Source organism: Dermochelys coriacea, chromosome 8, assembly GCF_009764565.3.
Source record: "Dermochelys coriacea isolate rDerCor1 chromosome 8, rDerCor1.pri.v4, whole genome shotgun sequence".
NCBI classification, from domain to species: domain Eukaryota; kingdom Metazoa; phylum Chordata; order Testudines; family Dermochelyidae; genus Dermochelys; species Dermochelys coriacea.
The window spans coordinates 1,616,261-1,642,128 of record NC_050075.1 but is presented as its reverse complement, the minus strand read 5'-3'; the positions used below and the strand labels follow the sequence as shown (position 1 = coordinate 1,642,128).

General features: G+C 59.9%; 1 protein-coding gene across 3 annotated transcripts in view; it reads left to right on the top strand.

Moving 5' to 3' along the window:
- Positions 1-25,868, top strand: part of CPLX2 (complexin 2) — a 70,243-nt gene that overhangs the window by 40,758 nt on the left and 3,617 nt on the right. For 2 of the 3 annotated variants that reach the window (XM_038414931.2, XM_038414933.2), the window contains 2 exons: positions 18,480-18,595; positions 22,875-23,050. In XM_038414931.2, the coding sequence (XP_038270859.1) occupies positions 18,565-18,595; positions 22,875-23,050 (207 nt within the window). In that variant the 5' untranslated portion in view covers positions 18,480-18,564. Of the gene's footprint in view, positions 1-9,773; positions 9,899-18,479; positions 18,596-22,874; positions 23,051-25,868 lie in introns of those variants that run through there. The other variant, XM_038414932.2, reaches the window with a different exon arrangement.

Here is a 25,868-nt window from a genome sequence, read left to right as displayed (position 1 = left end):
TCAGCCCTGAAGAATCAGGAGGGGGTTGAAGCAAACCCCACCTAGACTCTAAACAGAGCCTAGCCAAATGCTGACCATGCTGGGAGGAAGTGGGGGGGTCACCTGAAGACAACAGCGCTCCTCCCATGTGCTTCCAAAGGGACTTAGCCATACCCCCGTCCGACTTGGGCCATGGAGTGCCACCTAATGCGTTAGACCAGCCCCTGGCTAGTACTTGTGGGAGCACTGGCTCCCAGATCTGCTCTGATCCAGTGTGGGTGCACAGGGGCAGGGGGTTCCTTGACCTCCTTTCCTCCCGTTCTCCCACTCACAACAGACCTGAATTTCCCCCCTCGTCCAGAAGGCTGCCATTGCTGAGAACAACTCATTTGTTCAGGACCTACCCAAAAACAGCGTGCGGCACTCATGAGCTCGCTCTACTGGCAGTGCCGTGTAAAGGAAGCAAACAAGCTGGTTCCGGAAAGGTGCTGGGGGTGGCTATCAGTGTCAGGCAACCAGAAACAGAGGGAATCTAAGGGAATGCCAAGCTGCCAGGAGAGCAGAGTGAGCAGTGGAGAGGGGACACTCTAGCCATCTGTCTTGGGGCTTTATGCTGCTCCCACCACCATGGTATCTGCGGGTCTTCCATGTACAATCAGTAACCTAGTGGACTTCCTGGAGTCTCTGGCACATCTCCCTTGTCAGCTTGGGCTAGGGTTGTTGGGTTTTTTCGGTTGGCTGGTTGGTGTTTTGTTTTGGGGGTGAGCGGGGTGTAGGACTCAAAGGGGGGGTGCCTAGTGCCAGTGGTATCCATGGTAGAAAGGCATTTCCAAAGGGGAAGGTTTTTGCAACATTTCCTGAAGCTGGCCAGCTTCTGGGTTCCCCTGGCCGCGGCTGGAAGATCGTCCCCCAGCCGGCTCCCTGGGGAGAGGCAGCTTTGTCCCCGGCTCTCGCGCTCCGTCCGGCATTTGGGCTCTGCCCACTCTCAGAGGAGCGCAGGGATCCCTGTGGCCATGTGCTCACCCAGGAGGAAGGGATGGCCCTCCCTGGTGAGCTAGAGGCAAAAGACATTTTTGGGAACTGATGCAGCCTGGTCATCCAAGCTTAGCGAGGAGTCCAGCGGGTCCCCATGGCTTCGTGCCACCTGATGACCGGGGCCGTGAGCCCTGATGGAAGGCAGAGACGCGCATGCCCCCTCTCCAACCAGCACTGCTTTGGTCTTGGCTGGGTTTGGCGGGCGCCAGCTGCTCTCCCTCCAGGAGCTGCTCTCCTGCCGGCACCTGGCCGTTTGGTAGGGCCAGTGGTTGGGTTGGTTGAGACTGAGATGGGTGCGTGCCTTGGCAGCCAAGCCTGTGGTATCTCCCTCTCCCCGCAGTGGTCTCGGGTAGCTATTGAGGGGAAGAGAGGAGAGTCTGGATCCCCGCGGGACACCGCAGGCAAGGGCCTTCAGGGAGGGGGAGCCGTTACCCATCACCAGAGAACGGGGGACCAGGACTCTCTGGCTCTAGGCCTGGCCCTGGAAGGAGGCTCGACCTACTGCTCAGGGCAGTGGACCGGGGGTCAGGACTCCTGGGTCCTGTTACCTGCCCTACCACTGACTCCTCACTGCATGACCTTGAGAAAAAATCCCTCCTCCCCCGTGCCTCAGTTTCTTCATTTGTAAAATAGGGATGGTGATATCTCTCCACGTCTGGGGGGAGGGGACGGGGAGGTGCCCAGGCCTGTCTACCCATCGCTGAGATCCCTGCATGGCGGGCGGGCGGGGAAGCAGGGTGAGCAAAGTGCATTTTTCAGCAGAAAGGCAGGTAGCTGGGAGCGGTGCCAGCACCAGCAGCCCTGGTAGGGTGGAGGGGACGGTGCTGCATGGGGCTGGCCCTGCCTTTGGAGCCCTGCACACTGCACAGCCTGTAAGTTAGGGGGTGCCTGTCCCCCCCCACCGCTCATTGGCCTCCCTGGGGAGAAGGGGAAGGAAGCAGTTGGTGCGGGAAGGAAGCCTTGCAGTGTCTCTGCTGCACCAGACAAGAAGAGGCCTGTAATTTCTCACCCACAAGCAGCCGAGTGGGGAGAACAACAATAATGATCATAACCGGGAAGCCCGGCAACCGGTGCAGCCCCTGGCAGCGCGGCTGTGACATGGGGGCTGCCTGGCTGTGCCGCAGCGCCCTCTTCTGGGGAGATGGGCTGCCTGCCCTAGGGGGTGGCGAAAGCAGCAGGTGGGGATGGCACTGCTGCCCTGGGGGAAGCCATAGGCCCCTCTGCACAGAGAAAGGTGCCAGAATCCCCTGGGGGCCATTTGGAATCACTGGACAAAGGGGAGGGCCGGGCCCCCTAACCCGGGGCAGGGCGACTCAAGCCCTGAAACCAGAGAGTTCAGGTGCCACATGGTGTGACGGTGGCTGCTGCCATGCAGGCCAAGCTGGCAGCTCCCCCCTGTCCAGCAGAGCTGCGGAGAGTGCTCCCTTCCCCCGCTGGAGGCGTGTGTTGCTCACGCTAGTGTGCAGAAGAGAGCCTGGGCACAGAGTGAGGCATGGCCCAGGTTTTAGCACCTTTAGAACCTGTGAAAGTGCCCTGTAGCTCCCATGCTCCAAGGAGGAGAGGGAAACCCCCGCCTGACTGCAGGGCACGGCCCCGGGGGCAGGGCACAGAGGCATGAGGGGGCAGGGCAGAGCTGGGGGGCAGGGCACAGAGGGATGGGGAGCAGGGCAGGGTAGAGCCAGGAGCAGGGCAGAGCTGTGGGGTAGGATGTAGAGCTGGGGGGCAGGGCACAGAGGCATGAGGGGGCATGGCAGAGCTGGGGGGCAGGGCACAGAGGGATGGGGAGCAGGGCAGGGTAGAGCCAGGAGCAGGGCAGAGTGGGGGGTAGGATGTAGAGCTGGGGGGCAGGGCACAGAGGCATGAGGGGATCTGCCGTTATGCTGGGCGCGTGCGGGGAAGAGGCTGCAGTCCTGGCCCCGGACACCGGAAGCCCTGGGGCATCTCTCCTGGGCTTTCCCGCGGAGCTCGTCTATTCTGCTGGCTGCTGCATCCTTCTCTTCTCGTTGGAGTGAAACATCCCAGGGCTTCTCCTCAGACTCCTCCAGGCGGAAGCAGCCAAACTCCACCCCTTGGGGCTGCCCCCTCCTCTGCTCCCCAGGCTCAGGCTGTGTCCTTCCAGCCACAGTCATTGTGGAGCACGGCTGTCCGCGGGGCGCTCTCTGGGCGCCCTTCCCACCGGCGCATCCCTGCCTTTCCTGCGCAGTCCGAGACAAACGCCCTACGCCCATTGCCGGTTTCTACCAGGCAGCGGCAAGCGTGGAGCCAGCAGAGCTGGAGGAGAAGACAGATGTGTAGCTACCTTGGTGCCCTGGGGTCCCTGGCACCTTGCGATCTCTCTGGGCATGTAACAGTGAGAAGCTGCTACTGGCTCAGCGGCATGGGGCTGTAACTGACATACGGCTGAGCGGGCTCAGCACCCTCCTCCCAGGCTGACTGGCACGTTGGTGTGGTTTGTAGCCAGTGGATGTTGGTATTTCGATTATTCATTGTGTGGATCACAGTCTTGCCTTGGAACCAGCTGGAGACTGCAGAGCCATTGGGCTGGGTGCGGTGAGACATGGGCTGAATAAACGGCATTAGCTCTGCAGTGCCAGGCCCTGACATCTCCCTAGGCAGGACAGATCCAGGGTTGGGCAGACAGGCGAGGTCACACAAGCTCAGTGATCAGAGGGTGGGTTACAAGCATGGGGTTGGGTTGGGTTTGTCACTGGAGTGGGTCGCTGTAGAGGGGTTTTCCCCCAGGTGCTAGGAACAGAAGGTTTTTAACCTTAAACTCCTCGCTCCTTTCGAAACCCCCGCCTGGGGAGCGCTTGTGGGGCAGGAGGGGCATCTCGCCTCTTTCCATTTCACGCTTTGCTTCCTGGCTTTGCTCCGCCTGCATGGGAGACGCCGTGTTACAGCGTCCGGGCAGGAATAAAGCGATTGCATTCTCTCTTGGCAGTCCCGTGGCGCCTTACTAAAGCATGCAGCTGGCACCTACGGCGTGCCCATGACCCATTAAATAATGGGGTTAGCCCCAGGAGCACCACCCAGCTGGGCCTGAGCGTGTACCACTGCCTGGCGAGCACCTTGTACAGCATGGGGCAGAATGGAGCTGGGGAGGGAGCCGTTCTCCGCCAGAGTCAGTTAGCCGTTATGCTCCTCAGGAGGCCTGGCAGCTGGAATTAGTTCAGCATCTGAATTTACTTAATGGTATTTATTCTGTGTGTTTCTAATGAAACTGCTTCATGGGGCAGACGCTGCTGGCCCCTGAGGGGCCGTTACCCCGACACAGGGCACTGAACCCAGAAAAAGAGACAGGCAGAGACAAGCTGGTGCGCAACTCTCTGCTCTGCTGCAGCCCAGGACCTGACAAGCTAGGGACACAGGATCCCTCCCTGGCCTCGTTCTGTGGACTGCAGGGATGAATGCAGCCCAATAGCGTCAAGTTTAGGGACTCCCCTGACAGAACAGCAAGCAGGGCTGTCTGCCAGACAGGTCAGCAATCGGCCAGGAAGCTCATCCTTAAAAGCTGTCCAAGCCTGATGCTCCAGCCCGGAGACCTTCAGACGTTGGGCCCCTAAAGGTCTGGAGCTGGGTGTGAAGGACTCTTATACACCTGAATGAAAAACACACTTGGAACCAACTCAGGCCATTTGCTGTAAAGAGAGCTCCAGAGGTCAGCTCCTGGAAGGTGCAGGCAAGAGGCCAGGCCATGCACATGTACTGCGGGGAGGGGTGTTTGCCAATGCACACAGCTGTATGTGCACACGCACACACACCTTGCACACATGCGTCAAGTTTCTCAAGCCCCCACAATCCCAAGCCCTGGGATAAAGCACTGGGGTCTGTGGCTGCCGCCGAGCACCCGGGTGAAAAATGCTCCTGCAGCTCTCGCTCTATTGCAGAAGTTTCTAGTGCGCCCATCACCATAGTGTCTAGTCACTAAGATCGCCCTTCATGCACCGACAAGCCCAAAGGTGGGAATTTTGCTCCTTCTAGAAGCATTTGGGCTGAAACAAAAACTTGAGGCAGTGACTCGTCCGCCGGGCAGGAACAGGCCAACGGATGGTTGCCAAACGACTCCTGAAATGGTCACTCTTCTCAGCCCCTGCGCTGGTGAACAGTCTGTTCTGGAATTCCAGAGTCCCCAGGATCTTCCACAGGGCTTCTCTGCAGACACTAGCACACGCGTTGGTACAATCAAAGAAGTTAAAAACTATCTCCTGCTTGTATTCTAAGCCTGTCTCGATAAGTCTCCTCCAGGCAAAATTCTGGTCTGAACACGACCTACCAAATCAAAATCCAGCCTGTTCTTCCCTAGGTACTTTATCAAAAGCACTTTTCATCCTATTCAAATGCTAATGTAAAACACTTCTCCAAGTAGACAGGAGTGTCCCACCTCTGCAATTATCACAAATAACCTGGTCCCCCTTTGCAGGGATTCTGCAGATAACTCCTCTTCTCCGCTCTTCAGGACAGATCTCCCTTTCCTAGACCATTCTGTACAATGTGCCACGTCATTCACAGCCCTTCCTTGGCATTTCAGCCCCTATCGTACCAGGGCCTGTCGCTCTGCTACTCTTCAGTTGGTTTTGAGGCCTCTAAGGTCATTGCTTCTCGTGATACGGGTAAATCCACTGTTTCGTCGCATCTCTCCCTGTGCATTAGTGGCTGGCGGAGCACTGCTTAGAAATGTTCCCTCCAGCGGGCTCTCTGTCCGTCCTCTGGGGTTAAAATTGTACCAGCTCAAGCCATCACAATGGCGCAAGTAGATCAGAGGCAAACTGGGCTTTGTCCAGCCAAGGGCTCTGTTGGCAGCTTGCTATGCTTCTGCGGACCACAGCTAGCTGGCAGAAACTGCAGGTCCCAGCATGCCATGCTCTGTCTTCACTTGAGCCACTTGGCCATGTGGCCTCATGGGGCCTGAAAGTCCCCACAGGCAGTGGCTCTGTGTACCAGAGGATGGTGGGTCGGGGCCCCATTGGCCTGGGTGCTGGGCACAGCCCCTGCCCTGGAGAGCACTGCAGCAACAAGCAATGTAACACTCCCTGGTCCCTCCTGTCCTGGGCGACTGGCCACCAGCTCGCCCCTGGCATCTTCTCCGGGCAAAGCAATCGGCAGGAGGAGCCTATGGCTGGGACAGAGGAGGGAGAAGAAGCAGGAAAAGCTGGGATCCCTCCCTGCATTGGGGGTGACACTTCTGTCAAGCCCCCAAAGAGCCTGGGAATCTGCGAGGAGGCCATTGCAAGGTCAGCACCCACTCCGACCCATGACTAGCGATGCCTGGGCTCCTCCGTACCTGCAGAATGGATGCACCCCTCCCCCTACTCTCGCTCCTAGTGGCTCTGGTTCCTTTCGTGCACTCGGTGGGCTGACCCCAGTTCACTCATTCACAGGACCTGAGCCTTCGTTAGGCTGACGCTTTCCGATTGGTCAGCTGGGCTGTGCTGGGAGCCCAGGTCGTTAGCCCCGGCTCAATGACGCTCAGTGATGGCACCTCATGAAGTCCCTCCCCCGCTTTAGCGATCCTCTCATTTCCAATAGCTCTGGAGGGTACAGCTCCAGCCTGCGCCTGGGGTTTCCTGGGTGCCCCTTGGGGGGAGACGCTTGCACCAAGCTGCCGCTCGTGTGACTGCTCTGTGCATCGGGAGCTGAGCAAAAGGCCTGGCAGACTTACCCACCTCCAGCCATCCTTCGGCCCACACTGGGTACCGAGTAACTGCGACAGCCCTTCCGCCCTCACCCTCATTCCCTGCCACTGGCCCTGGGCTGAGCACCTCTGGTCCTCACACTGGCCACTGGCACTTGCACGCTGCCACACCTGGCTGGCAGGGTGAGGTAGTGGGTTGTGAGCAGTGTGTCGGTTGTTTTGCAGTGCGGGAGGGGGGTTGGCCTGGCTTGCTGGGAGCGATGGGGCCACTGCCCCAAAGCAGGTGCAGTTTAGATCCCTACAGTGACCTGGGACCTGCTGCTGGGACACAGATGTAGTGCTGCTGCCCCAAGCCAGACTCCATGGTGGGGGAGGGGGGTCCACACCTCTGTTCGCCTCCTCTAAGAAATGAAATGATGAGTAGCAGGTGCCCCACCATCTCAGCACCGTCACTCAGAGCTGCAAGGGTCAAATGCAGCCTGGAAAAAGGGGGAGCAGGTCCCAGTGGAGTCTCTGGGCTAAATTCATCGGTGACCTAACAGGGGGAGGAAACCAGGTGTACGTGGTAGTATAGTGTAACTGGCCTCGATCAGGGTGTGTCAGAGTGTGTGACAGGTCACCAGTGTCTTCAGAGTTGACCCCACTGAAGGAAACGCCGCTGGGAGGGAATTCTCTCCTTATGGTGTGTTTGTGAGGCACCTAGTACAACAAGGCCCTGGTCTGATCATAATTAATCATAGGGGCTCTACGGGGTCAGTGAGGCAGGTGGCTCAGAAAGAGGATGTTGGGTGTGGGCTGAGCAGTGCTGAGAGGAGCCCCAGCCAAGCCAGGGGAAGAGTTCCTAGGTGAACTCTGCTCTGTCCTTCACGACCGTGTTGTTAACGCTGAACAAAGACAGTTCGGACTCTGCATTGTGTGTGGATTCTAGAGCAAGCGTGGGTAGGTCACTTACACCCGCGGAGGCAGGGAGGGGAAGGGAAGCGTCACAGAAGAAGCATTTCACAAGAGGGTATCAAAGAGGGGACAACTCCCGCCCTTATTTAATTCCAGCTAGCTCAGTCTTCAACACTCCTGGGGCCAAATTTGTCCCTGGTGTAGGAAACCACAACTCCCAGTGATGTCACCCAATGACACCCTCTCACTGTCCCATGTACACTCAAGGCACCACCATCTCTCTGCCATGGATAAATCCCTGGTAATCTCTCTCTCACACACACACATCACCAACATGAGTATAGTGACACCTCCACCCCATACAGATTGATGGGCACACCTAGCACTCACTACACGATAACATTCATCCACCCCTAACACACATGCATTGCCACACTGTCTACAGAGTGTCCATACATTATGGTACAGCAATCAGCTCCACAGTTAAAGCTGCAGCCCTTTGCTAACCCTCCCTGTGAACTCCAGGGAAAGGTTACTGCAGTGCTCTAGTCACCCACTGGCTGAGTCAAGACTTTTTTCCATGGGGGAGTGAAATATCTATTTCCCCCCATTATCCTCAGTCATGACAAAGGGCAGGTGAGTAGATGTGGTGCTTGGGCTGATACATTTTCATGCCAGTTTTGCAAGGCTGGGTTACTGGGGTTTGAAAAAAGCATGTGAAGTTATTATAGTAGCAGGGAATACACACACACACAAATATATACACACACACACAAATTATAGTAGCGGGGAATACACACACACACACACACACACACACGGCTGTGCCTACGCACACATACAGACGCCTGCCAATATGCACAAATACACTCACGGAGACATGCCTTATAAACCTGCACGTATGTACACACCGAGACGTGCCCACACCCACCAGGACACACAGGTGCACAGTGGTGTGCCCCTCAGGGACAGGCACAAATGCACAGGCACACACATGCATGGTTATGCAAATGCAAACACAGATACACCCACTGCCAGGCCTTCCGCCCCCAGGCACCTGGGTTGTAGGGCCCACTTGCTTGCCTTTTGATACCGGGGCCAAAGTCACCCCCTAACCTGGGCTGCATCCCTGAAGTATTTGATCTCTTTCAATGACAGCACATTAATTAGCATATGGTGGCTCAGCCAGGCAGCGGAAAGGAAATCCCCACTTGTCAACAAATTTGCTTCCGTTGACGTTTTAATTCTTTCCACATTGTTTTTTCTAAGACCCGCGCACAAACCGCTGTCATTAGCGTTACTGATCAGCTCTTAGCCTCAGCAGCAGGGCCACGGCTCACTACAGGCGCAGAACTATGGGCCTCCCAGCCAGCCCTTCCCTCCACTAGTAAATACACAGCAAAGGGGGGGAAGTGGCTATAAATCATTTTTAAGCACAGAACATTGATCTTCCCTTGTCCGGACTCTCTGCTGGGTCTGGTGTGAGGCCGGCTCGCAGAGTAAACTCCAGGTGTGTGTTTCCAGTGGGATCAGCACAGCTGGAAATGTAAAAGAAAAGGGGAAAGGCAAAGTGGAAGGAGGGGTGGAAGCCGGGGGGGGGGCAGTTAATTCATGGGCGGGGGAGCGGGGGTTGTCTGCTTCGGTTTGGAGCAGAGGAGAAAGGAGTAGGAGCCACACAAGCTCTCCAAACCGGCAGCCCAGAATAGTTACCCAGCTGCTGTGTGTGTCTCCCTTGTGTTTACAGGGCGGTGCGCTGGGGTCAGAAATGAAAAGCGGAAACCGGCTGGTCCCGATCCTGCTGTCACCTCACCGGTGACTTCCGTGGAGTTACTCCTGATTGACAAAGTGTGAACTCGAGCACTCAGACCCCTCCCCGCCCCTTCCATCCCGCAAACCCTGCAGCCCAGCCGGCCGGAGGCCGCGCAAGATCCAGCCCCGGCCCCACCGCCGTGTTCAGGGCTCTGGCTGGGCGCTGGAGAAGGGCGCGGGGCCCCCTTGGCTACTAGCGGGCGCCGGGAGGCGGCGGATGACCCGGCTGCCGGGCAGGCAGGGCGCTAACCAGGGTGCCGAGGACGGAGCAGCCCCCTAGGGTTCCAGCCCCCTGCCCCACGGGCGGCTGCGCTGGGGCCGCTGGCTGGCGGGGCGCAGCGGAGCGAGCCGGCCCCGGGGCTGGGCAGGGGCGCCCCGGGCTGGCGGGGGGAGCCGGCAGCTGCCCACTCGCTCGGGGAGGAGAGAGGCAGGCGCGTCAGGGGCTGGGGGGAGGCACCGGCAGGCTGCGGAGCGGAGGGAGGCGGGCTCTGCGCGCGGGGCTGGGGAGCGCTCACTCCCCGCCGGCCACGGGCTGCTGGAGCGTCCCGGGTGAGTGGGTCCCGCGGGCAGCCCCGGAGCGGGAGCGGGAGCGGGAGCGGGAGGAGACGGGGCTTGGCACCGCGGCCCGGGCGCATGTGTCTGGGGCGCGCAGCACACCCGCCCCGGGCCTGCTGGGAGATGGGGGCGCATGGGGACGGGCCCCACCCAGGGCTTCGGATCCGGGGGGCAAGGAGTCCGGCGCGTCCCGCAGGCCCCCGCACCCGCCCGCCGGTTGCTGCTGGCTGGGGAAGGAACTTTTGCGCAGAGGAAGCGGGGGTTCGCGTCCCGGCGCGGGGGGAGCAAACCTGGGCGCTCCGATCCTCCCCTTTCCCCCCTCCCACAAAGCCAGAGGCTGCCCCGGGGGCCCAGTCTGTCCGGGCTCGGGCTCAGGCAGGAGCCGAGCGGCCGATGCGGGGCTCCTCGGCCCGGCAGGTGTCCCTGGTGGTGGTGGGGGTGCCGGGGTCCCTGCGCGCCCCGCTGAGTTGTGCACGGCGCTGGGCGCTGCCTCCGGGCGCATGGACCCGCCGGCAGCGCCCCGGGCTAATGGCAAAGCGAGTCCGGGATCCCACTGATCCCCCCAGCCGCTCGCCCTCCGGCGCACCGGGGTTAGCTCCGGGCCAAGTTGCGCCGGTGCAACTCCCGCTGTGTGTCCCCGGGGCGCTGCTCCGGCGCCGGCCCCTCACCGTCCCCTCCCGGCTGCGGCCAGCGGCCGGGACACACGCGAGGCGGTGGGGGCCGAGCCGGGGAACGTGCCTCTCCTGCGGGTGCGCGGCTGAGACAGGGCACGCGGGGCTCAGCCAGATCTAGGGAGCCGCAGAACCCCTCGGGGAGCCCCCATCCTGGCCTAGCGACCCGCCTCCTCTCCCTGCAGCCAGCGGGGCTCAGCTCCCAGTGCCCGGAGCCCCGCACAGCGCAGCCCGCCTGCCCGGGCTGGAGACAGATCCGGGACCCGTTCCGCAGTGGCTGCCCGCTGCCGAGCCCCGGCAGAAGGCCGCCCCAGCTTCGCCGATCGGGGGGCAGCTGGGCAGAGCCTGTCCTGGGCTGGGCTGCGTCCCCGCTAGCTCCCCTCACACACACCTGTGTTTGCACCCCGGAGCGGCGAGGGGAGCTGGGCTCCGGGCTGCAGACGCGCTGCGCTCAGCGGTACTTGCCTTGGGGGGTCTCCTCTCCCCCGCATGTGCCTGAATCACAAGAAAACCGCTGGGGGGGGGGGGCTGCCTGCTGGACCCTCTGCCCCTCAAATGCGTCCCTCCCTGGGCGGCTCGGGGCTCCCACCCCCGCCTGTCGCTTGCCTGCCCCAGGCCATGGCCGGGCTCTCCGGGCACATGCCCCAGCTCTGCTCGGATCCCCTGTCAGCACTGTCCGGGGAAAGGTGCCGGCGCCCTCTGCACCCCACATCTCCCCACAACTGGACCTTGCAGGCAGCGCAGCAAGCTGGCACCCCCACAGCTAGAGGCCCTGCACATTCCCTGCTCGGGACACCCCCCTCTGGGGTGTATTCACAGACACGCCCTGAAACAGCAAATACACACAGGGCACCTCCCCTCTGCCGACATGGCACGTACACCCCACGGCACATTGTACACACCGGACACCTTGCCCATCCGCCCACACGGCACGTACACCCATGGCACATTGTACACACCGGACACCTCGCCCATCCACCGACACGGCAGGTACACTCACGGCACATTGTACACACCGGCCATCTCGCCCATCCGCCCACACGGCACATACACCCCACGGCACACTGTACACACCAGACACCTCGCCCATCCACCAACACAGCACATACACCCACGGCACACTGTACTCACCGGCCATCTCGCCCATCCACCGACACGGCACATACACCCACGGCACACTGTACACACCAGACACCTCGCCCATCCGCTGACACGGCACATACACCCACGGCACACTGTACTCACCAGCCATCTCGCCCATCTGCCGACAGGGCAATGTACACCCCACGGCACTCTGTACACACCAGACACCTCACCCATCTGCCGACACGGCACGTACACCCACGGCACACTGTACACACCAGACACCTCGCCCATCCGCCAGCATGGCACGTACACCCATGGCACATTGTACACACCAGACACCTCGCCCATCCACCGACACAGCACGTACACCCCATGGCACATTGTACACACCAGCCATCTCGCCCATCCGCTGACATGGCACATACACTCACGGCACATTGTACACACCGGACTCCTCGCCCATCCGCCAACATGGCACGTACACCCACGGCACACTGTACACACCGTCCATCTCGCCCATCCGCCGACACGGCACATACACCCCACGGCACATTGTACACACCGTCCATCTCACCCATCCGCCGACACGGCACATACACCCATGGCACACTGTACACACCGGACAACTCGCCCATCCGCCGACACGGCACGTACACCCCACGGCACATTGTACACACTGGCCATCTCGCCCATCCGCCGACACAGCAATGTACACCCCACAGCACATTGTACACACCAGCCATCTCACCCATCCGCCAACACGGCACGTACACCCACGGCACACTGTACACACCGGACACCTCCCCCATCCGCCGACACAGCAACGTACACCCCATGACACATTGTACACACCGGACACCTCGCTTGTGCCTCCCTTCACACACAGAGACACCAGCCAGAATCGGCGTGAGTCCTGTTCCTGGGGCAGTGCTGGGAAGGGGCCCTCGGGGGGCTGGACAGCGCGTCCATCCCTCCAGATCCGTTCATCCTTGTGGGCTCACAACGCCTCACCCTCAGCAGCTGCGAACAAGGGAGACAATCAGCTGGAGCAGGTGCCCTGTCAATGGGGGGGGAGAGGGGGGCTCTATGAGACCATCATGATCCTGTTACACTGGGGGCTGTCTGTGTCTCAGAGCTCAGTGCCCACCCTGCACTCCAGGCCCCAGGCTCTCCTCCCACACTGCCCCATGGGCAGTCCCTCTGGCCAACTCCACCCGGGCACTGGCCATAGGGAGAGCATGGCCGTGCCCATCCCCACCACCTCGGGCCTGGTGCAGTGATGCAGTGACTGACTGGGCTGAGCAGAGTCTTCCTTGATGACTTTTTTCTGCAGGAGCAATGTGGGGGCAGGAGCTCCCCAAGGGGCCCAGAGCTAGAAGGGGCAGCCCGGAAGCTGTGGGTCCCCCCTGCAATCCAGCTCCTGCCCCACACCCTGCTCCCTTTGTGATCCACTGAGGCTCCAGAGCCAGGTTCCCTCCAAACCCCAAGGACCTGCAGCAGCCGGGCCAGGTGCACGGTGACTCTGTGAGCCTGGGGAGCGGGCACAGCCTCAGGCTTCGGGAAGGGTTGGGGACACAGTTCGGGCTGAGTGGATGGGTGTGATTTATGGGATTGTTCTGGGCCGGCTCTGATCCCAGACTAGGGGCTACATGCACCAGATTGGAAATAAGGTTTAACTTTTTACCCATGAGGGTGATGAACCAGTGGAAGAACTTCCCCATGGTCCTGGTGGATCCTCTGTCACTTAACATCGTTAAATCCGGAGGGGAGGTTTTTCTAACTGCTCTGCTCTAGGAATTAGCCTGGGGCAGGTCTCTGGCCTGTGTTATGCAGGAGATCAGGCTAGACAATCACAGGGATCCCTTCTGGCCTTGCAATCAGTGAGGAGCTGCAGCTTGTGTCCGTGTTTGTCTGAAACCACTTCCCTGCCCCGTCCCCCTACATGGCGCAGCGATGAAAGGGGGGCAGGGACAGGGCTGCTGAGTTCACAGCACTATGTAAATACGCCACCGTCTCATCCTCCCCAGCGCGGGCGCTGCTGGCGCAGTGACTGGCAGCGCTGGGTTAGGCAACCGAACCGTTTCCTGGGGGCCGTGGCAGACGTTCGATTGCCTGGGGGTTTTACACCTAGATTGGACTCTATTCCAGGAAATGGCCAGCCCAGATCAATCCTGCATTGGCAGGGAGACCGCCTGGGTGATGTCATAGGTCTTTCCCCTCACTAGCAGCTGTGATTCTGTTATTTATGATTATTGCTAAGATTTCTCTTCCTTGTGACTCTATGGCGATTTGCCAACAGCCTCACTTGTCCAAACCTCATTCGTTCAGAACCTCCTGCTTCCCCCAGGGAGCTGGCGTCCTGTCCCCATCCCGCCATGTGTGGGCTTTACGGAGAACAGCCCTCCCAGGTGCCCCAATCCACCCCCAAATTATGCTATTTAGTTTTCGGCTCCCCTATTCCACACCCAGAAGGCCGGGTTCGCAGGGGGGGAGTGGCACAAGACATGAGAGGGGAGAGCCACTCTCCCAAATATTAACTGCACCACTCGCAAAAGGAATCGTCTTCCTGATGATGATGCTGCATCAAAGCATTAAAGCAAAGCTGAGGGAAGGATGCAAATTGACTACAAATGCTCTGTCAGCAGCCGGGCCAGCCCAGTGGGGAGGGACAGGCTGGTGCTAAGTACTGAGTTGAGAGCCTGCCTGCATCCTACTAACCAGCCATTAGCTGCCGCCACCTCGACCGAGCAGCGTTTTTTGCCTTGCAAAAATGAACTTAATTATCAAGACCCTACAGTGCCTAATTCATATGAGGCAGGGCTAAAATCAATTGAGTGGGGAGGCTGCCTCCCTCATCCCCTCGACATGAGGCTTGCTGCGGTTTGTAGTGGCTGACCTGTGTTTGTGTTTGAAGCAATGTGGTTGGAGGGGTCTCCCCCTCTGCCCTCCAGCAGCTACAGGCCAGGGACTGATGGCAGTGAATGATGATACAGGTGCAGGGGATCTAATGCAGCAGTGCTCTGCCAGCAGGTGCCTGGCTTGGGAAGCAAGCTCCAATATAAATCCAGGCTGCGTCTCCACTAGAGACGTGAGCCGTTTGTAATTGACCGGTTTAAGCCATGCTGAGGTGGCCCACCGTCTGAATCCACTTCATTCGCACGGCCCTCTGGGTACCAATCCCCACCTGCTCCACTCACTCCCAGAAGCAGCACCGGCTGGGAGATCCTGCTGTCAGAGAGTAGGGATGGATCGAACAGTTTCTGCTTTAATCAATTATTAAATTGGCTGCAAGGACAGCAGGACTAAGCAGGGAATCGGTGTGCATAGACCCCAGGCATTCCCCAAACCTTCCAGTGGCCAGGCCCCAGGGCCCAGGCCAGGCCATGGTAAGAGTGCAAATGTGTGACTGCAAACGTAACACCCGCTCCCTCGGCTGCTGGAAGCACCGCTCGAGACAAACCTCCCTGGACACTCCCCAAAGCTGCAGGCTTCATTCCAGCGTCATAAGTTCCCATGTAGACTAGAAATTGGGTGGAACGGCAATAACCCCTGCCCCAGAGCAGCAGGGCTAATGGGGCCATGCTGCCCTCTAGTGTTTACCTCAGAGCTGGCCCTCCGGTTCAACGAGCGAGTGTAGGCATAGGGCTTGGTACCTACCGAAGGGAGTCCCTCTGTTCTCCACATGTGCTGGCCAGGACTATACTAGGAGCACTCTGCCAGGTTAGCTATCCAGGCATGTTACACCAGCAAAGCACTCCAGCCTGGATGCAGCTGATTCCATGGTTTGTGCGAGCAGGACTTGTATCAGCCCCTCAAGCAAAATACTCTGTAGTGGCAAAAATGCCATTTTGCAGCTATAGTTGTGTCTACACAAGGAGCTTTTGCCAGCAGGGATCACACCCCATCACGCACCCCTGGCTGACACGGCTAAGCTGGCAAAGGCTATCATGTAGACTTGGCCTCTGTATCCAGGGGCTCACAGGGGGACTAGGAAATGGAAAATGCTGAGCTGGCTTCCACATTATGATGGAAACAGTCTTCTGAGAACCCAGCTGAGTGCAGTCTCCTCTGCCGGCTGTCTCCTGCTGCAGAGCGGGAGGGATGAGGGGGCATTGATTCCTACACTGGGGCAAATAAGGAGCTGGGCATAAGCAGGGCACTCGCCAGGGACTCTGATAGGAGTGGTCTCCATTTATGTGAGGGCTGAATTTGGCCCATTGTCTGGCCAGGGCATGCCATGCTCCACCCCTGTCCAGGCACCCAGCAGGGTTCCCTGGCAGCTGCTCAGCCCTGGGAGGGAGTATGTGCAGTCACTCTGTGGGCACAGAGCGCGAGCAGTCCTGTTGGCATGTAGAAGCTGCAAGGGGATGGAGTATGCTCAGTGCAGACAGACTCTGCAGAGAAGTTAGCTGCTGAACCCTAAAAAGGTTTTACCAAGCTCATGTGAACAGCCATTTCCAGCAGTTCCAAACTTGGACAAATTTGGGCAGATTTTCCTGGGGAAGACAAAAGGCACATTCCTGATACGAGGGTGCTACCCCTAATCTCCTTATGAGAAGTGGCTGAACCAGTTTTGCTGAAACATTCAGAAAAGCCCCAGATGGATAAACTTTGTCAAATTTATAAGCAGCTGAATACTGGGTCTTATGATGGGACATGTCAGGCAACCTTAAGTCTAGGGACTGCCCATCATCACTGGATGGAATGGGCTGGAGCTCTTCCAGGGGTCTCCTGCATGGTCCTGGAGATACGCAAAGAGGAGTTAGGAACACGGAACCCTTCTGAAAGGGAAAGGAAGGCGCTGATCTGCATGTTAGATCTGTCATGCATGAGTCATTGGCATCACGGCCTGCTGCCTGCACTCATGTCAAATGGTTCTGGGAACATCCCGCTGGCCCACAAAGGATCAAATCCCTGCTTGTTTCCAGTCACTTAACCCCACAGCCTAGAAGGAGGTGCTCCCAGAGGGCATCTCTCCAGAAAGGCAGGGTGCAATGAGCAATCTCTGGAAGGGCCTCCAGTCAAGGTTGTGCTTTTCGCTGTTGTAAAGCCCCATCTGGAAATGCAGCCACTCCAATAGGCTGCCACCTGGCGCCTCAAGAATTCGCCCACCCAGTAGTTGCAAACTGTCGGGAATATTCTGCACTACTTCTGCAGTAGGGAGGCGTCAGAGGTTTATCGATGTCCTTGGGGGCTTTGTTTGCACAGATGGAGTTTTGGTTCAGATAGAGCAGGGACTCTGTGCTTGTACAGCACCTAGAACGATGGGGTCCTAGGCCATGACTAGGCTCCTAGGCGCTACAGCAAGGTACCCCAGGTAATACTGATGCAAAGAGCAATGTCAGGTTACTACAAGAAGAGGACAGGGGATTGACAGGAAGTGAGGATGCTCCAATGGAAACAGCGTAAGGAGAGGGGAAGCCACCTTTCAGCTGTTTGTGGGGAATCTGTCCCCAGCTGGGTTTGAGAGGCAGGATGGCCTAGTGGTCAGGGCACCGGCCTAGGACCCAGGAGACCTGGGCTCAATAACCTGCCCTGCACTTAGTGCCTCAGCTCCTCACCCATAAAAGGACCCTAATAGCACTGCCTTACCTCGCAGGGGCACCGGTGGCTCACTATGATAATGGGGCCATGTAAGTACCACGGCAGACAGGTGTGAAGCAGGAAACCTCCAGGCTGAAAGCTGCAGCTTTGCTAAGTGGTAGCTGGGCTTGTAGCTTCATTCCTGGCATCTAGCGAATCTCTTTAGCAGCACCAGAGCAGATCTGCTCCCCCGCCAGTTAGCAGAGGTTCCTGCACAGTCCGGTCAGCTCATTGTACCATGAACCCACAGCAGCCAAACACAGGGTCACTCTAGTATCCATCCCAGACCCCACGTGGGTCCCTGAGGCAGAAAAACAGCCATACATCTCTGTACAGCTGCCAACTGAAAAGAGCTTAGTTCTATCCAGGGCTCCATTGCATGGGGGGCTTTTCTACCGTGGCTGGGTGGTGGCTATGGTGTGTCATGCGGCTATTCCAGCCAGGCTGGGGCGAGCTGCCAGCTGGCTTTGTCCCCTCTGGCTGTCTGGCCAGCAGTTGGCAGACAGGAGCCCTGGATCCTTCTAGCAAGTGGGAAGCAGGATGGTTGTAAGTCTGTCTGAAGCTGCTGTGGTGTAAAGTATGTGTGTGTGTACACAATCGCACACTGAGTGTGGGGTGAGCGTGTGAGAGGTAGACTAGGTGTGCGGGAGGTGCATGACAGAGAGAAAGAGCCGGCTTGTATTTATCAGTCTAATTATTTCCCTGAGTGGATCCATGACTAATTCTGCGAAGGCAGCTGGTGAGCGGGGGCCAGGAACACAGCCCTGGGCAGCCACTTTTGGTTCTGGGTGCCAGGGATTCTGCATGTGTTGGCCCATATCCATCTGGGTCAAACTGGAGTGTCCCGGTGCAGTCCCACATGGCCTGCTGCACTTCATCCCTACAGTCAACTCCCTTTGGCCCCGGAGACAAGCACACCCCGTCATCGTGTGCGCCATAGGGTTCTGTGGGGCCTGAAAGTGATGTCAGTGGAGTTAATCCTGATTTACACCACTGCAAGTGAGAGCAGAATCTGGCCCATGATTTGCATTTCAATAGCCATTCCTTTCCCCTGCCCTATCACCGCCTCTGGTAAGTGTGACATGGTTCCCTTCGGGCTTGACTACGCCAGCGTCGGCAAAGACTAGGGCTAATCACAAGAGCAAGGTTACCCCAGCGCTCCTTGCCCCAGGCGCTGGGTAAGGCCTCTGCATTGGCTCTTGGCCCATCTCACTGTGTCTCTCCTTCCCGGCCAGGTGGCACCGGATCCTAGGAGTCCGGCCCACAGCACTGGATGAGAATTCTGCTGTGGTCTAGGGAGCACTGATCTGGCCCGGCAGCATGGACTTTGTAATGAAGCAAGCGTTAGGGGGTAAGTCTGTTCTTCATATTTGGATGTGCCCGCCTGCCTGCCCCACGCCCTCCTGGCTGGGTGTCTGAGAAAGGGCCCCACACTGAGGAGAGCTTGGCCTAGGACTGTCTCAAAGGCTGCTGCTAAAGGGGGAGACCCATGTGGATTGTTTCTCTCTGTCTACATGCCACCCGGGTGCCAGGAGCCAGGTGTAGGGAGTTCTCCCAGGGGAGCCGAGCCCAGCTGTGGTCCCATGCACCAGCCCCCCAGTCTCTCTCTAACGGCGGTGCTGCTATTCCCTCGTGTCCTGTCCCGTGAAAGAGCCAGAAGCAGCATGGATTCTGTACCCCTGGCATCAGGCTGGCGGGTCAGGAAGTGCCTGGAATACTTGGAGAGCTGACAAACCCTCAAACCCTGCTGAAGCAATAGCCCCGCTCACTCACCCTGGGGGTCCAGCAGCTCGACTGTGCTGGGAATGGAGCCCACAGCTTTGAGATCCTGGGAAGTCCCCTGTACAACTCACAGGCGAGCCCCAGGCAGGCAGACAGTGGGTGGGTTCTAGCCACACGGAAGGGCTAGATAACGACAGGCTGAGAACAGCTGTAGCAGGACAGAGGTGGCAGCTGTTTTAATCCCTGAAATGTTTCATACTCAGAGCTCTGGCATCACACACTGAGGGGAACACCCAGTAGGGTTTTGATTTTCCTGCTGTCAGGTGGGGCCGTTAGCCACAAAGGTTCCCTGGGCCACCAGCCTCACTGACTGGCTGGCGTTTTCCCTTGTCACCCTGGCTAGTGGAGTTGATTTGTGTTGGGGTCCTAGCTAAGGGACTTGCCTGGCCCCCGTGACTCTTGTATCTGAGCCCCTCCCCGTCTGTAATGGATTTACCCTCCCAGCCCCCTGGAAAGACAGGCCAGGGCTTTGATTCCCATTGAACAGACTTGCCCACAGTAGCTCAGGGTGCTTGTGGCAGAGCTGAGACTTGACCTCAATCCCACTGGGCTGCCCTCCCCTGAGCAGCCCCTGGCTGATCGGGAATCACTGTCTGGTCGAGGTCATTATAGCCTTACAGTGATGTGAAGGGCCCTGGGGAGGCAGCTCCCTTCCCCGTGGAGTCACAGGAGACACTAAACTGGGTGGTTTGCAGAGCCCAGGGGCCTGGCATGGTCAGTGATATGGGCAGCAACATGGGGACAGCCCAGCAGCTATGTAAGAATAAACCAACCCCCCTGGATTCTCCGGAAGAACAGCAGGGCACCTGGCACCGAAGGAGAGTGCGGTGACAGGGGAGGCCGGGGAAGGGCAGGGCACAGCGAGAGAGCAGCCAATGGGGCTGGGGCTGCAAGCACGGCCCAGAGCATCAGCTGAGGGGCAGAGCAAAGCCACAGGACAGGACGGTGGGCGGCAGGTGTTGGAGAGGAGATGGCCAAGCTGCTGCACTGCCCCACGGGGAAAGCCCCCTGCCGGCAGTCCAGAGACCCAGCTCCCTAGGACAGGCAGAACTGGAACACGCAGAACCCAGCACCTTCCGCCATGGCATCTCTGCCGTTCTCCCCACAGCGAGCTCAGCCCCAGCCCAGCCCCCAGGCCGCTGCCATGCGCTGCCCTCCTGGCTCTAGGCTGCACCACTGGCCTCACTGTCCTGGCCGAGGGGCCAGCCGGGAGCAGCTCCAGCTGGGAGAGCAGTTCCCTGCATGGGGAGGCTGCTAGGCAGGGACCAGCACACTGGACCAGGGATCGCTGGGCACCAGGATGGGTGCTCAGGGTGCTCCGAGGGCTCGCCCTCTCTGCGGGGGGTGCCCCAGCTCTGCTCTGTCTACTCCCCAGCCCCAGGCCTGATGCTGTATTCGTGTGGGGCAGGAGCGGGGCAGGGCAGCTCTGTATCAGCACTGGGCTGCCTAGCCTGATGTGGCCTCGTGAGACATGGTCACACCCCGGCCTTCTGCTGCTGCTTCCAGCCTGGTGCCCCCGGGCACTCCCCGGCACGGGAACTGGCTGCCCCACCTCCTGCTGGGCCCTGGGTCTGCCTTCTCCCAGATACGCCCCACGCTGCACTGTGGTGTCTGCAGCACAGCCTTGCCCCCTTGCCCAGCACTGCGGGCAGTAGCCCCGCAGCGGTCTCTGTGCTGGTCCTCTCTGGCTGGGAGCCAGGGGAGCCTGGCATCTGCAGAGGCTGGGCAGCTCCACTGTGGAAGGGGGAGCCCCTCAGCCCAGCCCCCACAGCCTGGCCCTGGCACAGTAGGTGGCAGGAAAGGGCCCAGGGGGCCTGCTCGCTCTGAGGCCGTGCTGGGCCCAAGACAGGGACCTGTCTGCCTCGGCGTCTCCCTAGCTCACGACTGATCTGCTCAGGTTCTTGCCTTTGCATTCGTGGGGGACAAAACTTCGCCAGCAGCTCCGTGGGCTTTGCAGGGAGGGTCTGGCAGTGCACCTGGGTGCCCACCCAGAAGCGCCCAAGGGGTCCAGGTTCCCATCCAGAGAGGTATGGGGGTCTCTCCCCATCTGGGGGCTCTCCACTCCTGACCTGAGGCTCTGGGGTTCCATGCTGAGTGACTTGCGCAGCTCTGTGGATCACGTCTCTGCCCAGCGCCGGGCCAGACCTGCCGCGGCGCTGAGCCGTGGGTCGCTTGTTTGCTCGCTGCTCCCATTGCTAACCTGTAAACTCACCGTCTGCCTCCGCTGTCAAAACACATCAATCTGCCTCCCATCAGAGCAGGGAGGGGCAAGGGGGCCGCTCCTTGGGCCACAGCCTGGCTGCCCCCTCCCCTCTGGCTGTCCCCTGGCCCATCTCCCTGCTTCCCCGCTCCTTTGACATTAGCTGCCACTGATGTTTGGCCACGTTATCCCTTTGCCATCACCCACGTCTGGCTGCCTCCCCGCTGGCCCTGCCCAGCTGCGAGGCTGTGGGACGCACCCCGAGGGAGCCCCTCTAGCCCTGCCCAGGGTAAGACTGTTCCCTCCTGGACATTTCCTTACCGTTTGTCCAGGCTGGATTGCCTTTGCCAGGCCCTGAGGCTCCCCACCCCCCGCCAAACAGGCTGTGTCTGCACGTGGGAACTGCTTTGCAATCGTGTCCCCAGTTCAGCCCCTTGAAGGGGAGCCCAGCTAGGAAGGAGTGGTCCCAGCTGAGGCCCACACACAGCCTCCCCTGCCCCCACCCCGTGCATGCAGACCCCAAACTGCACCAGCTGGGTGCCCTGCCAGGGCTCATTGCAACCCGGGAGCCAGCGAACCTGCTGCCCACAATCGCCCCCTGAGTCCTCTCTCCTGGCTCCTGCTCCACAGGGGAGGGGGTGTCTGTGTGGCAGGCTGCGGCCTTTGGGACGTCTCAGGGGCAGGTGCCTATGCAGAATCTCTCACGGATCTTCCCGGCCTTTCCAGGTGCCGTGTCACACTTGCCTGCCCTCCTGCCCTTGGCGGAGCCTCCCTCCCTCCATTAACCCGCCTGTAATTCCTCGGCTGAATGGCAAGGGCCAGACGCAGCCTGGCTCTGCAGCGGAGCAGGGCTCTTTGTTCAGAGCTGTGCTGCAGCCAGTTTGAAACCGAATCAGCAGGAGCTGGGTGCGGGCACTGCCCCCTGCGTAGCAGAGGGGGATTCCCCGAGACGCTGTATTGGGAGCCTCGCTGGCACCCAGCCGCCCTGCAGCTGCGCCTCAGTGACAGGAGAGAGCTGGGTTCCAAGCCCACCAGCCTGTGCTGCTGAATGCCTGGCCCCGGTGCTGGGCACGCAGCCGTAGCTGGCACTTCCCAGACTCACTCCAGGGTTAGTCTGTGCCCCAAGCCCCTCAGCTGCCAGTATATGGGGTCCTGGCAGTCCAGCTATGAATCAGGGCTCCTGCAGGTCTCCAAGCCAGGCCCCGTGAGTGCTGGGAGATCCAGCTACAGAGGCCCTGTGCAGATCCTGTTCTCCGGGCCTCCCTGCCCCAGCTGCCGGGTGGCGTACAGCCCTGCCTGGCCCAGGGGCATTGTGTGACAAATACAGCGCGGCTGCTGGGCAGACAGGAATGAGGGACAGACAGGGAAATACATCAGTCCCGCCTGTGACACACTCACTCGCACTGGTGTAAATGACTGCATGGGGGGCGGGCAGGGTAGCCCCAGGCCTCTGGTGAGCTGCAACCGCGTCTCATTCCCTAGTCGCCTTCCTGCCTCGCCCAGTTCTGCCCCTCTTTGCTGCGGCCAGGCTGGGGGCGGCAGGGGATGGCGCCAGGCAGCCATTGGAGGGGGGCATCTGCTTGGGGAGCCCCGAGCCCCGGCCGCAGCCTTGCCCCCCTTCCCATGCTGCCTGGTGTGTCCTGTGCAGGGGCCACCAAGGACATGGGGAAGATGCTGGGTGGAGAGGAAGAGAAGGATCCCGATGCTCAGAAGAAGGAGGAGGAGCGGCAAGAAGCCCTTCGCCAGCAGGAAGAGGAGCGGAAGGCCAAGCACGCCAGGATGGAAGCCGAGAGGGAGAAGGTCCGGCAACAGATCCGGGATAAGGTGGGTGAGGCGGGGCTGAAGTGTGCCGGTGTCACACAGACGGTGCCCAGCCACAGCCTGATGGGCCCGTGCGGGAGTGGGGGGAGCCCTGTGCGGAGATGGCTGGGGAGCTGGAGCTGTGTTCAAGCTGGGGCCATAGCTGGGCCGAGTAGAGAGGGATTCCCTGCTCTGGGCAGTTACGGGGCCACCCCGGCAGCTGCTGCTCCCTCCCGCTGCTGCAAACACCTGGCTCAGCACCCCTCTGCCCCCTCCCAGTGCCAGACTCTGGACAGCCCCAGGGGGCAGGGCTCAAGTGACTCCGGCTCAGCCAGACATGCAGCAGTTCTGCAGGAACCTCCCATACGACACCCCTGAACAAGGCTCACCTTGTTCGCCCCTCCTGGGCCTGTGCTGAGCATGCTGCCCACGCTGCTCCCGGCCCTGTTCTTTCTCCCCGTCCCTCCTGGGCTCTGAGACCGGTAGGCTTGAGTTGCAGAGGATGGTGGTTTAGGGCATCTGGGCTCCACCAGCGAATGGAACTGAGCCTGGAGCCAGGCAGGGGAACCGACCGGGCTTGTTTCGAAGTGCAAAAAGCAAAGGAACTGCTCCCTGAGCTCTGTGGGGTGGGGCAGAACCGGCCCCCAGGCACCTGGGGCTCAGCCCCGCCGGACGTGGTGGGAGCAATAGGCTTTTCAATGGGCACAGAGGGCAGGGCTTGTGGCTGCAGGGATTTCATCTGACCGCTCTCTGACTGCGTAGCTCCCATGCAACCGCCAGCCCTCTGCGTCCCAAGGGCCACGACTTCCACCTGTAACATGAAGGGCAGCAGGTCCCATGTCAATGAAGGAGACAGTGTGTCCTGCACACACGGCGTCAGGGAGGCCGTGGGGTGCAGAGTTCTGTGCACTGGATCACTGACTCCCTGCCCGGGGGCCTGCCTGATCCCGGCTCATCTCTTCGCCAGTGTGCTGAGCTCCAAGGGGAAGTCAGTGTCCTGTCCTGTGCTCGTTGCCATGGATCCCTGTGCCAGGCGCACTGCCCAGGTTTAGGATTGGGGTCTCTGTGCCATGGCCAATGTCCAGGCCTGGGGATTCTTGCATGGTTTCTCAGCTGGCTGCAGCCAGGGCTGCTGCGCTGGTGACAAGCCGCACATTCTCCAGCATTGCTCCGGGCGGGGGGAGCTCTGCACAGCTCCTCTTCTGGGGAGTCAGGAAGGGGGGAAGGCTGGGGACGCAGGCAGGGGAGGCCAAATGGGTCATTTCCCCTCTATGCTGCAGGTTCCAACCTGCCCCAGTGGGCAGGGAGTGTTACTCCCATGGGTGGCCCATGTATGCAATGAGCTTGGTGGGTCTTAGCCTGGTGCTTAGTACGACAGGGTCCCCATCACTAAAGAGCCACATCCCCATTGGCACTAAGTGGCAGCCTGAGCAGAGAGGGGGAGAATAGACTGGGCCATGGAGACACAGTTTCCATCTCGGGCTGGGAGAAGCGAGCCACTGATCTCCCTGGGCCTGTTCTCTGCACGGCGAGGGAGGCATTTGCTGAGCTCGCTGCGGGGAGCAGGGTGGAGCTGGGGCTCTGGCGTCCTAGAGCCCGTCAAACCCAGGCCCATGGGAGCCACATGCAGAGCATGTGCCTGGTCCAACATGCGTCTCCAAAGCACCTGAGCAGCAGTGAAACGCTGGTAAATTAATGACAATTCCCTGGGGCCAGGCACAGTGCACGTGTTACCACACCTGGTGTAACACCCCCTGCCCTCTGCGTGGAGGGGGGGACCCTGCTCCAACGCACACACCTCTTGGCACATCCAGGGTCTCACACACCCCTCGATACACATCCCCAGAGTGTCCCCCGCACCTTCTCACACCCAGAGCTGCAGTGTCTGTGACACGCCCACTGCTGCACACACAACTACACACTTGCTCCCACAGAGCCCCTCTGGCACATACAAAAGCCACCGGCCTATGGCCCCCTCCCTGGCCTGGCCAGCCCTTGGAGCAGCAGCCCTGGGCGCTGCTGCCTTTGAGCCTGGATTTGGACACAACCGAGGCTTGGCCCCTTTCTCACTGGTGACACTGTGAGAGGCAGCAAGGCCTGACTGGGGAAAAGCTGCCCCAGAGATTCTGCCCCTTCGCAACCTCTCTGAAACTCTGCCCCACTCTCGCTACGCGCCCCTCCTGCCGCTGCAGCAGGGGATTAGCTTGGAACAGGGGTGGGCTTGGGGGGGCTTTATTTCTCCCGCCTGCTGCAAGCGGCCGCATGACAGCCTGGAATTGTTGCTCGCTATCTGCCATCTTTAATAACCTGCTGAGGAGCAGATAACGTGGCCGCATCGCGCCAGGAGCTGCCTCGGCCCAGACGCTGGGGAAGCCCGACTCTAATCACAGACGCCTCCAATATCCTGTGAGCCGAGACAGATGGGAACAGGAGATTTCAGGCAGCGGGGCTCTGCCAGCCGGTTACTCCTTTAGCCGTGCAAGCTGCACCGTGTGCTGGCGCTGGCGCTGGGGACGGGGATGGGGAGCCTGGTCGCTTTGCAAGCTGGGCCTGGCCGTCTGCCCCGTTCTCGCCTGTGGGAGGAAAATGAGGAGAGGATGAGTGGCTGTGATGGGCTTTGGCCCACACCTGCCCTGGGAGCCTGGCAGGTGGCCTGCACAGCCCGGGCAACGTTCTGGGCACCGCTGCTCACGGGCTTTTTTCTTATGGAGACAGCAGCACCTAGATGCCAGGGTGGTGGGCATTAGAAACATGACAGACCAAAGAGCATCCCCCAACCTGCCCTGGAGAGACAGCCCCAGGTGGTGAAGGAACGTGGGCCTGGCCAGACACGTGCCATGGC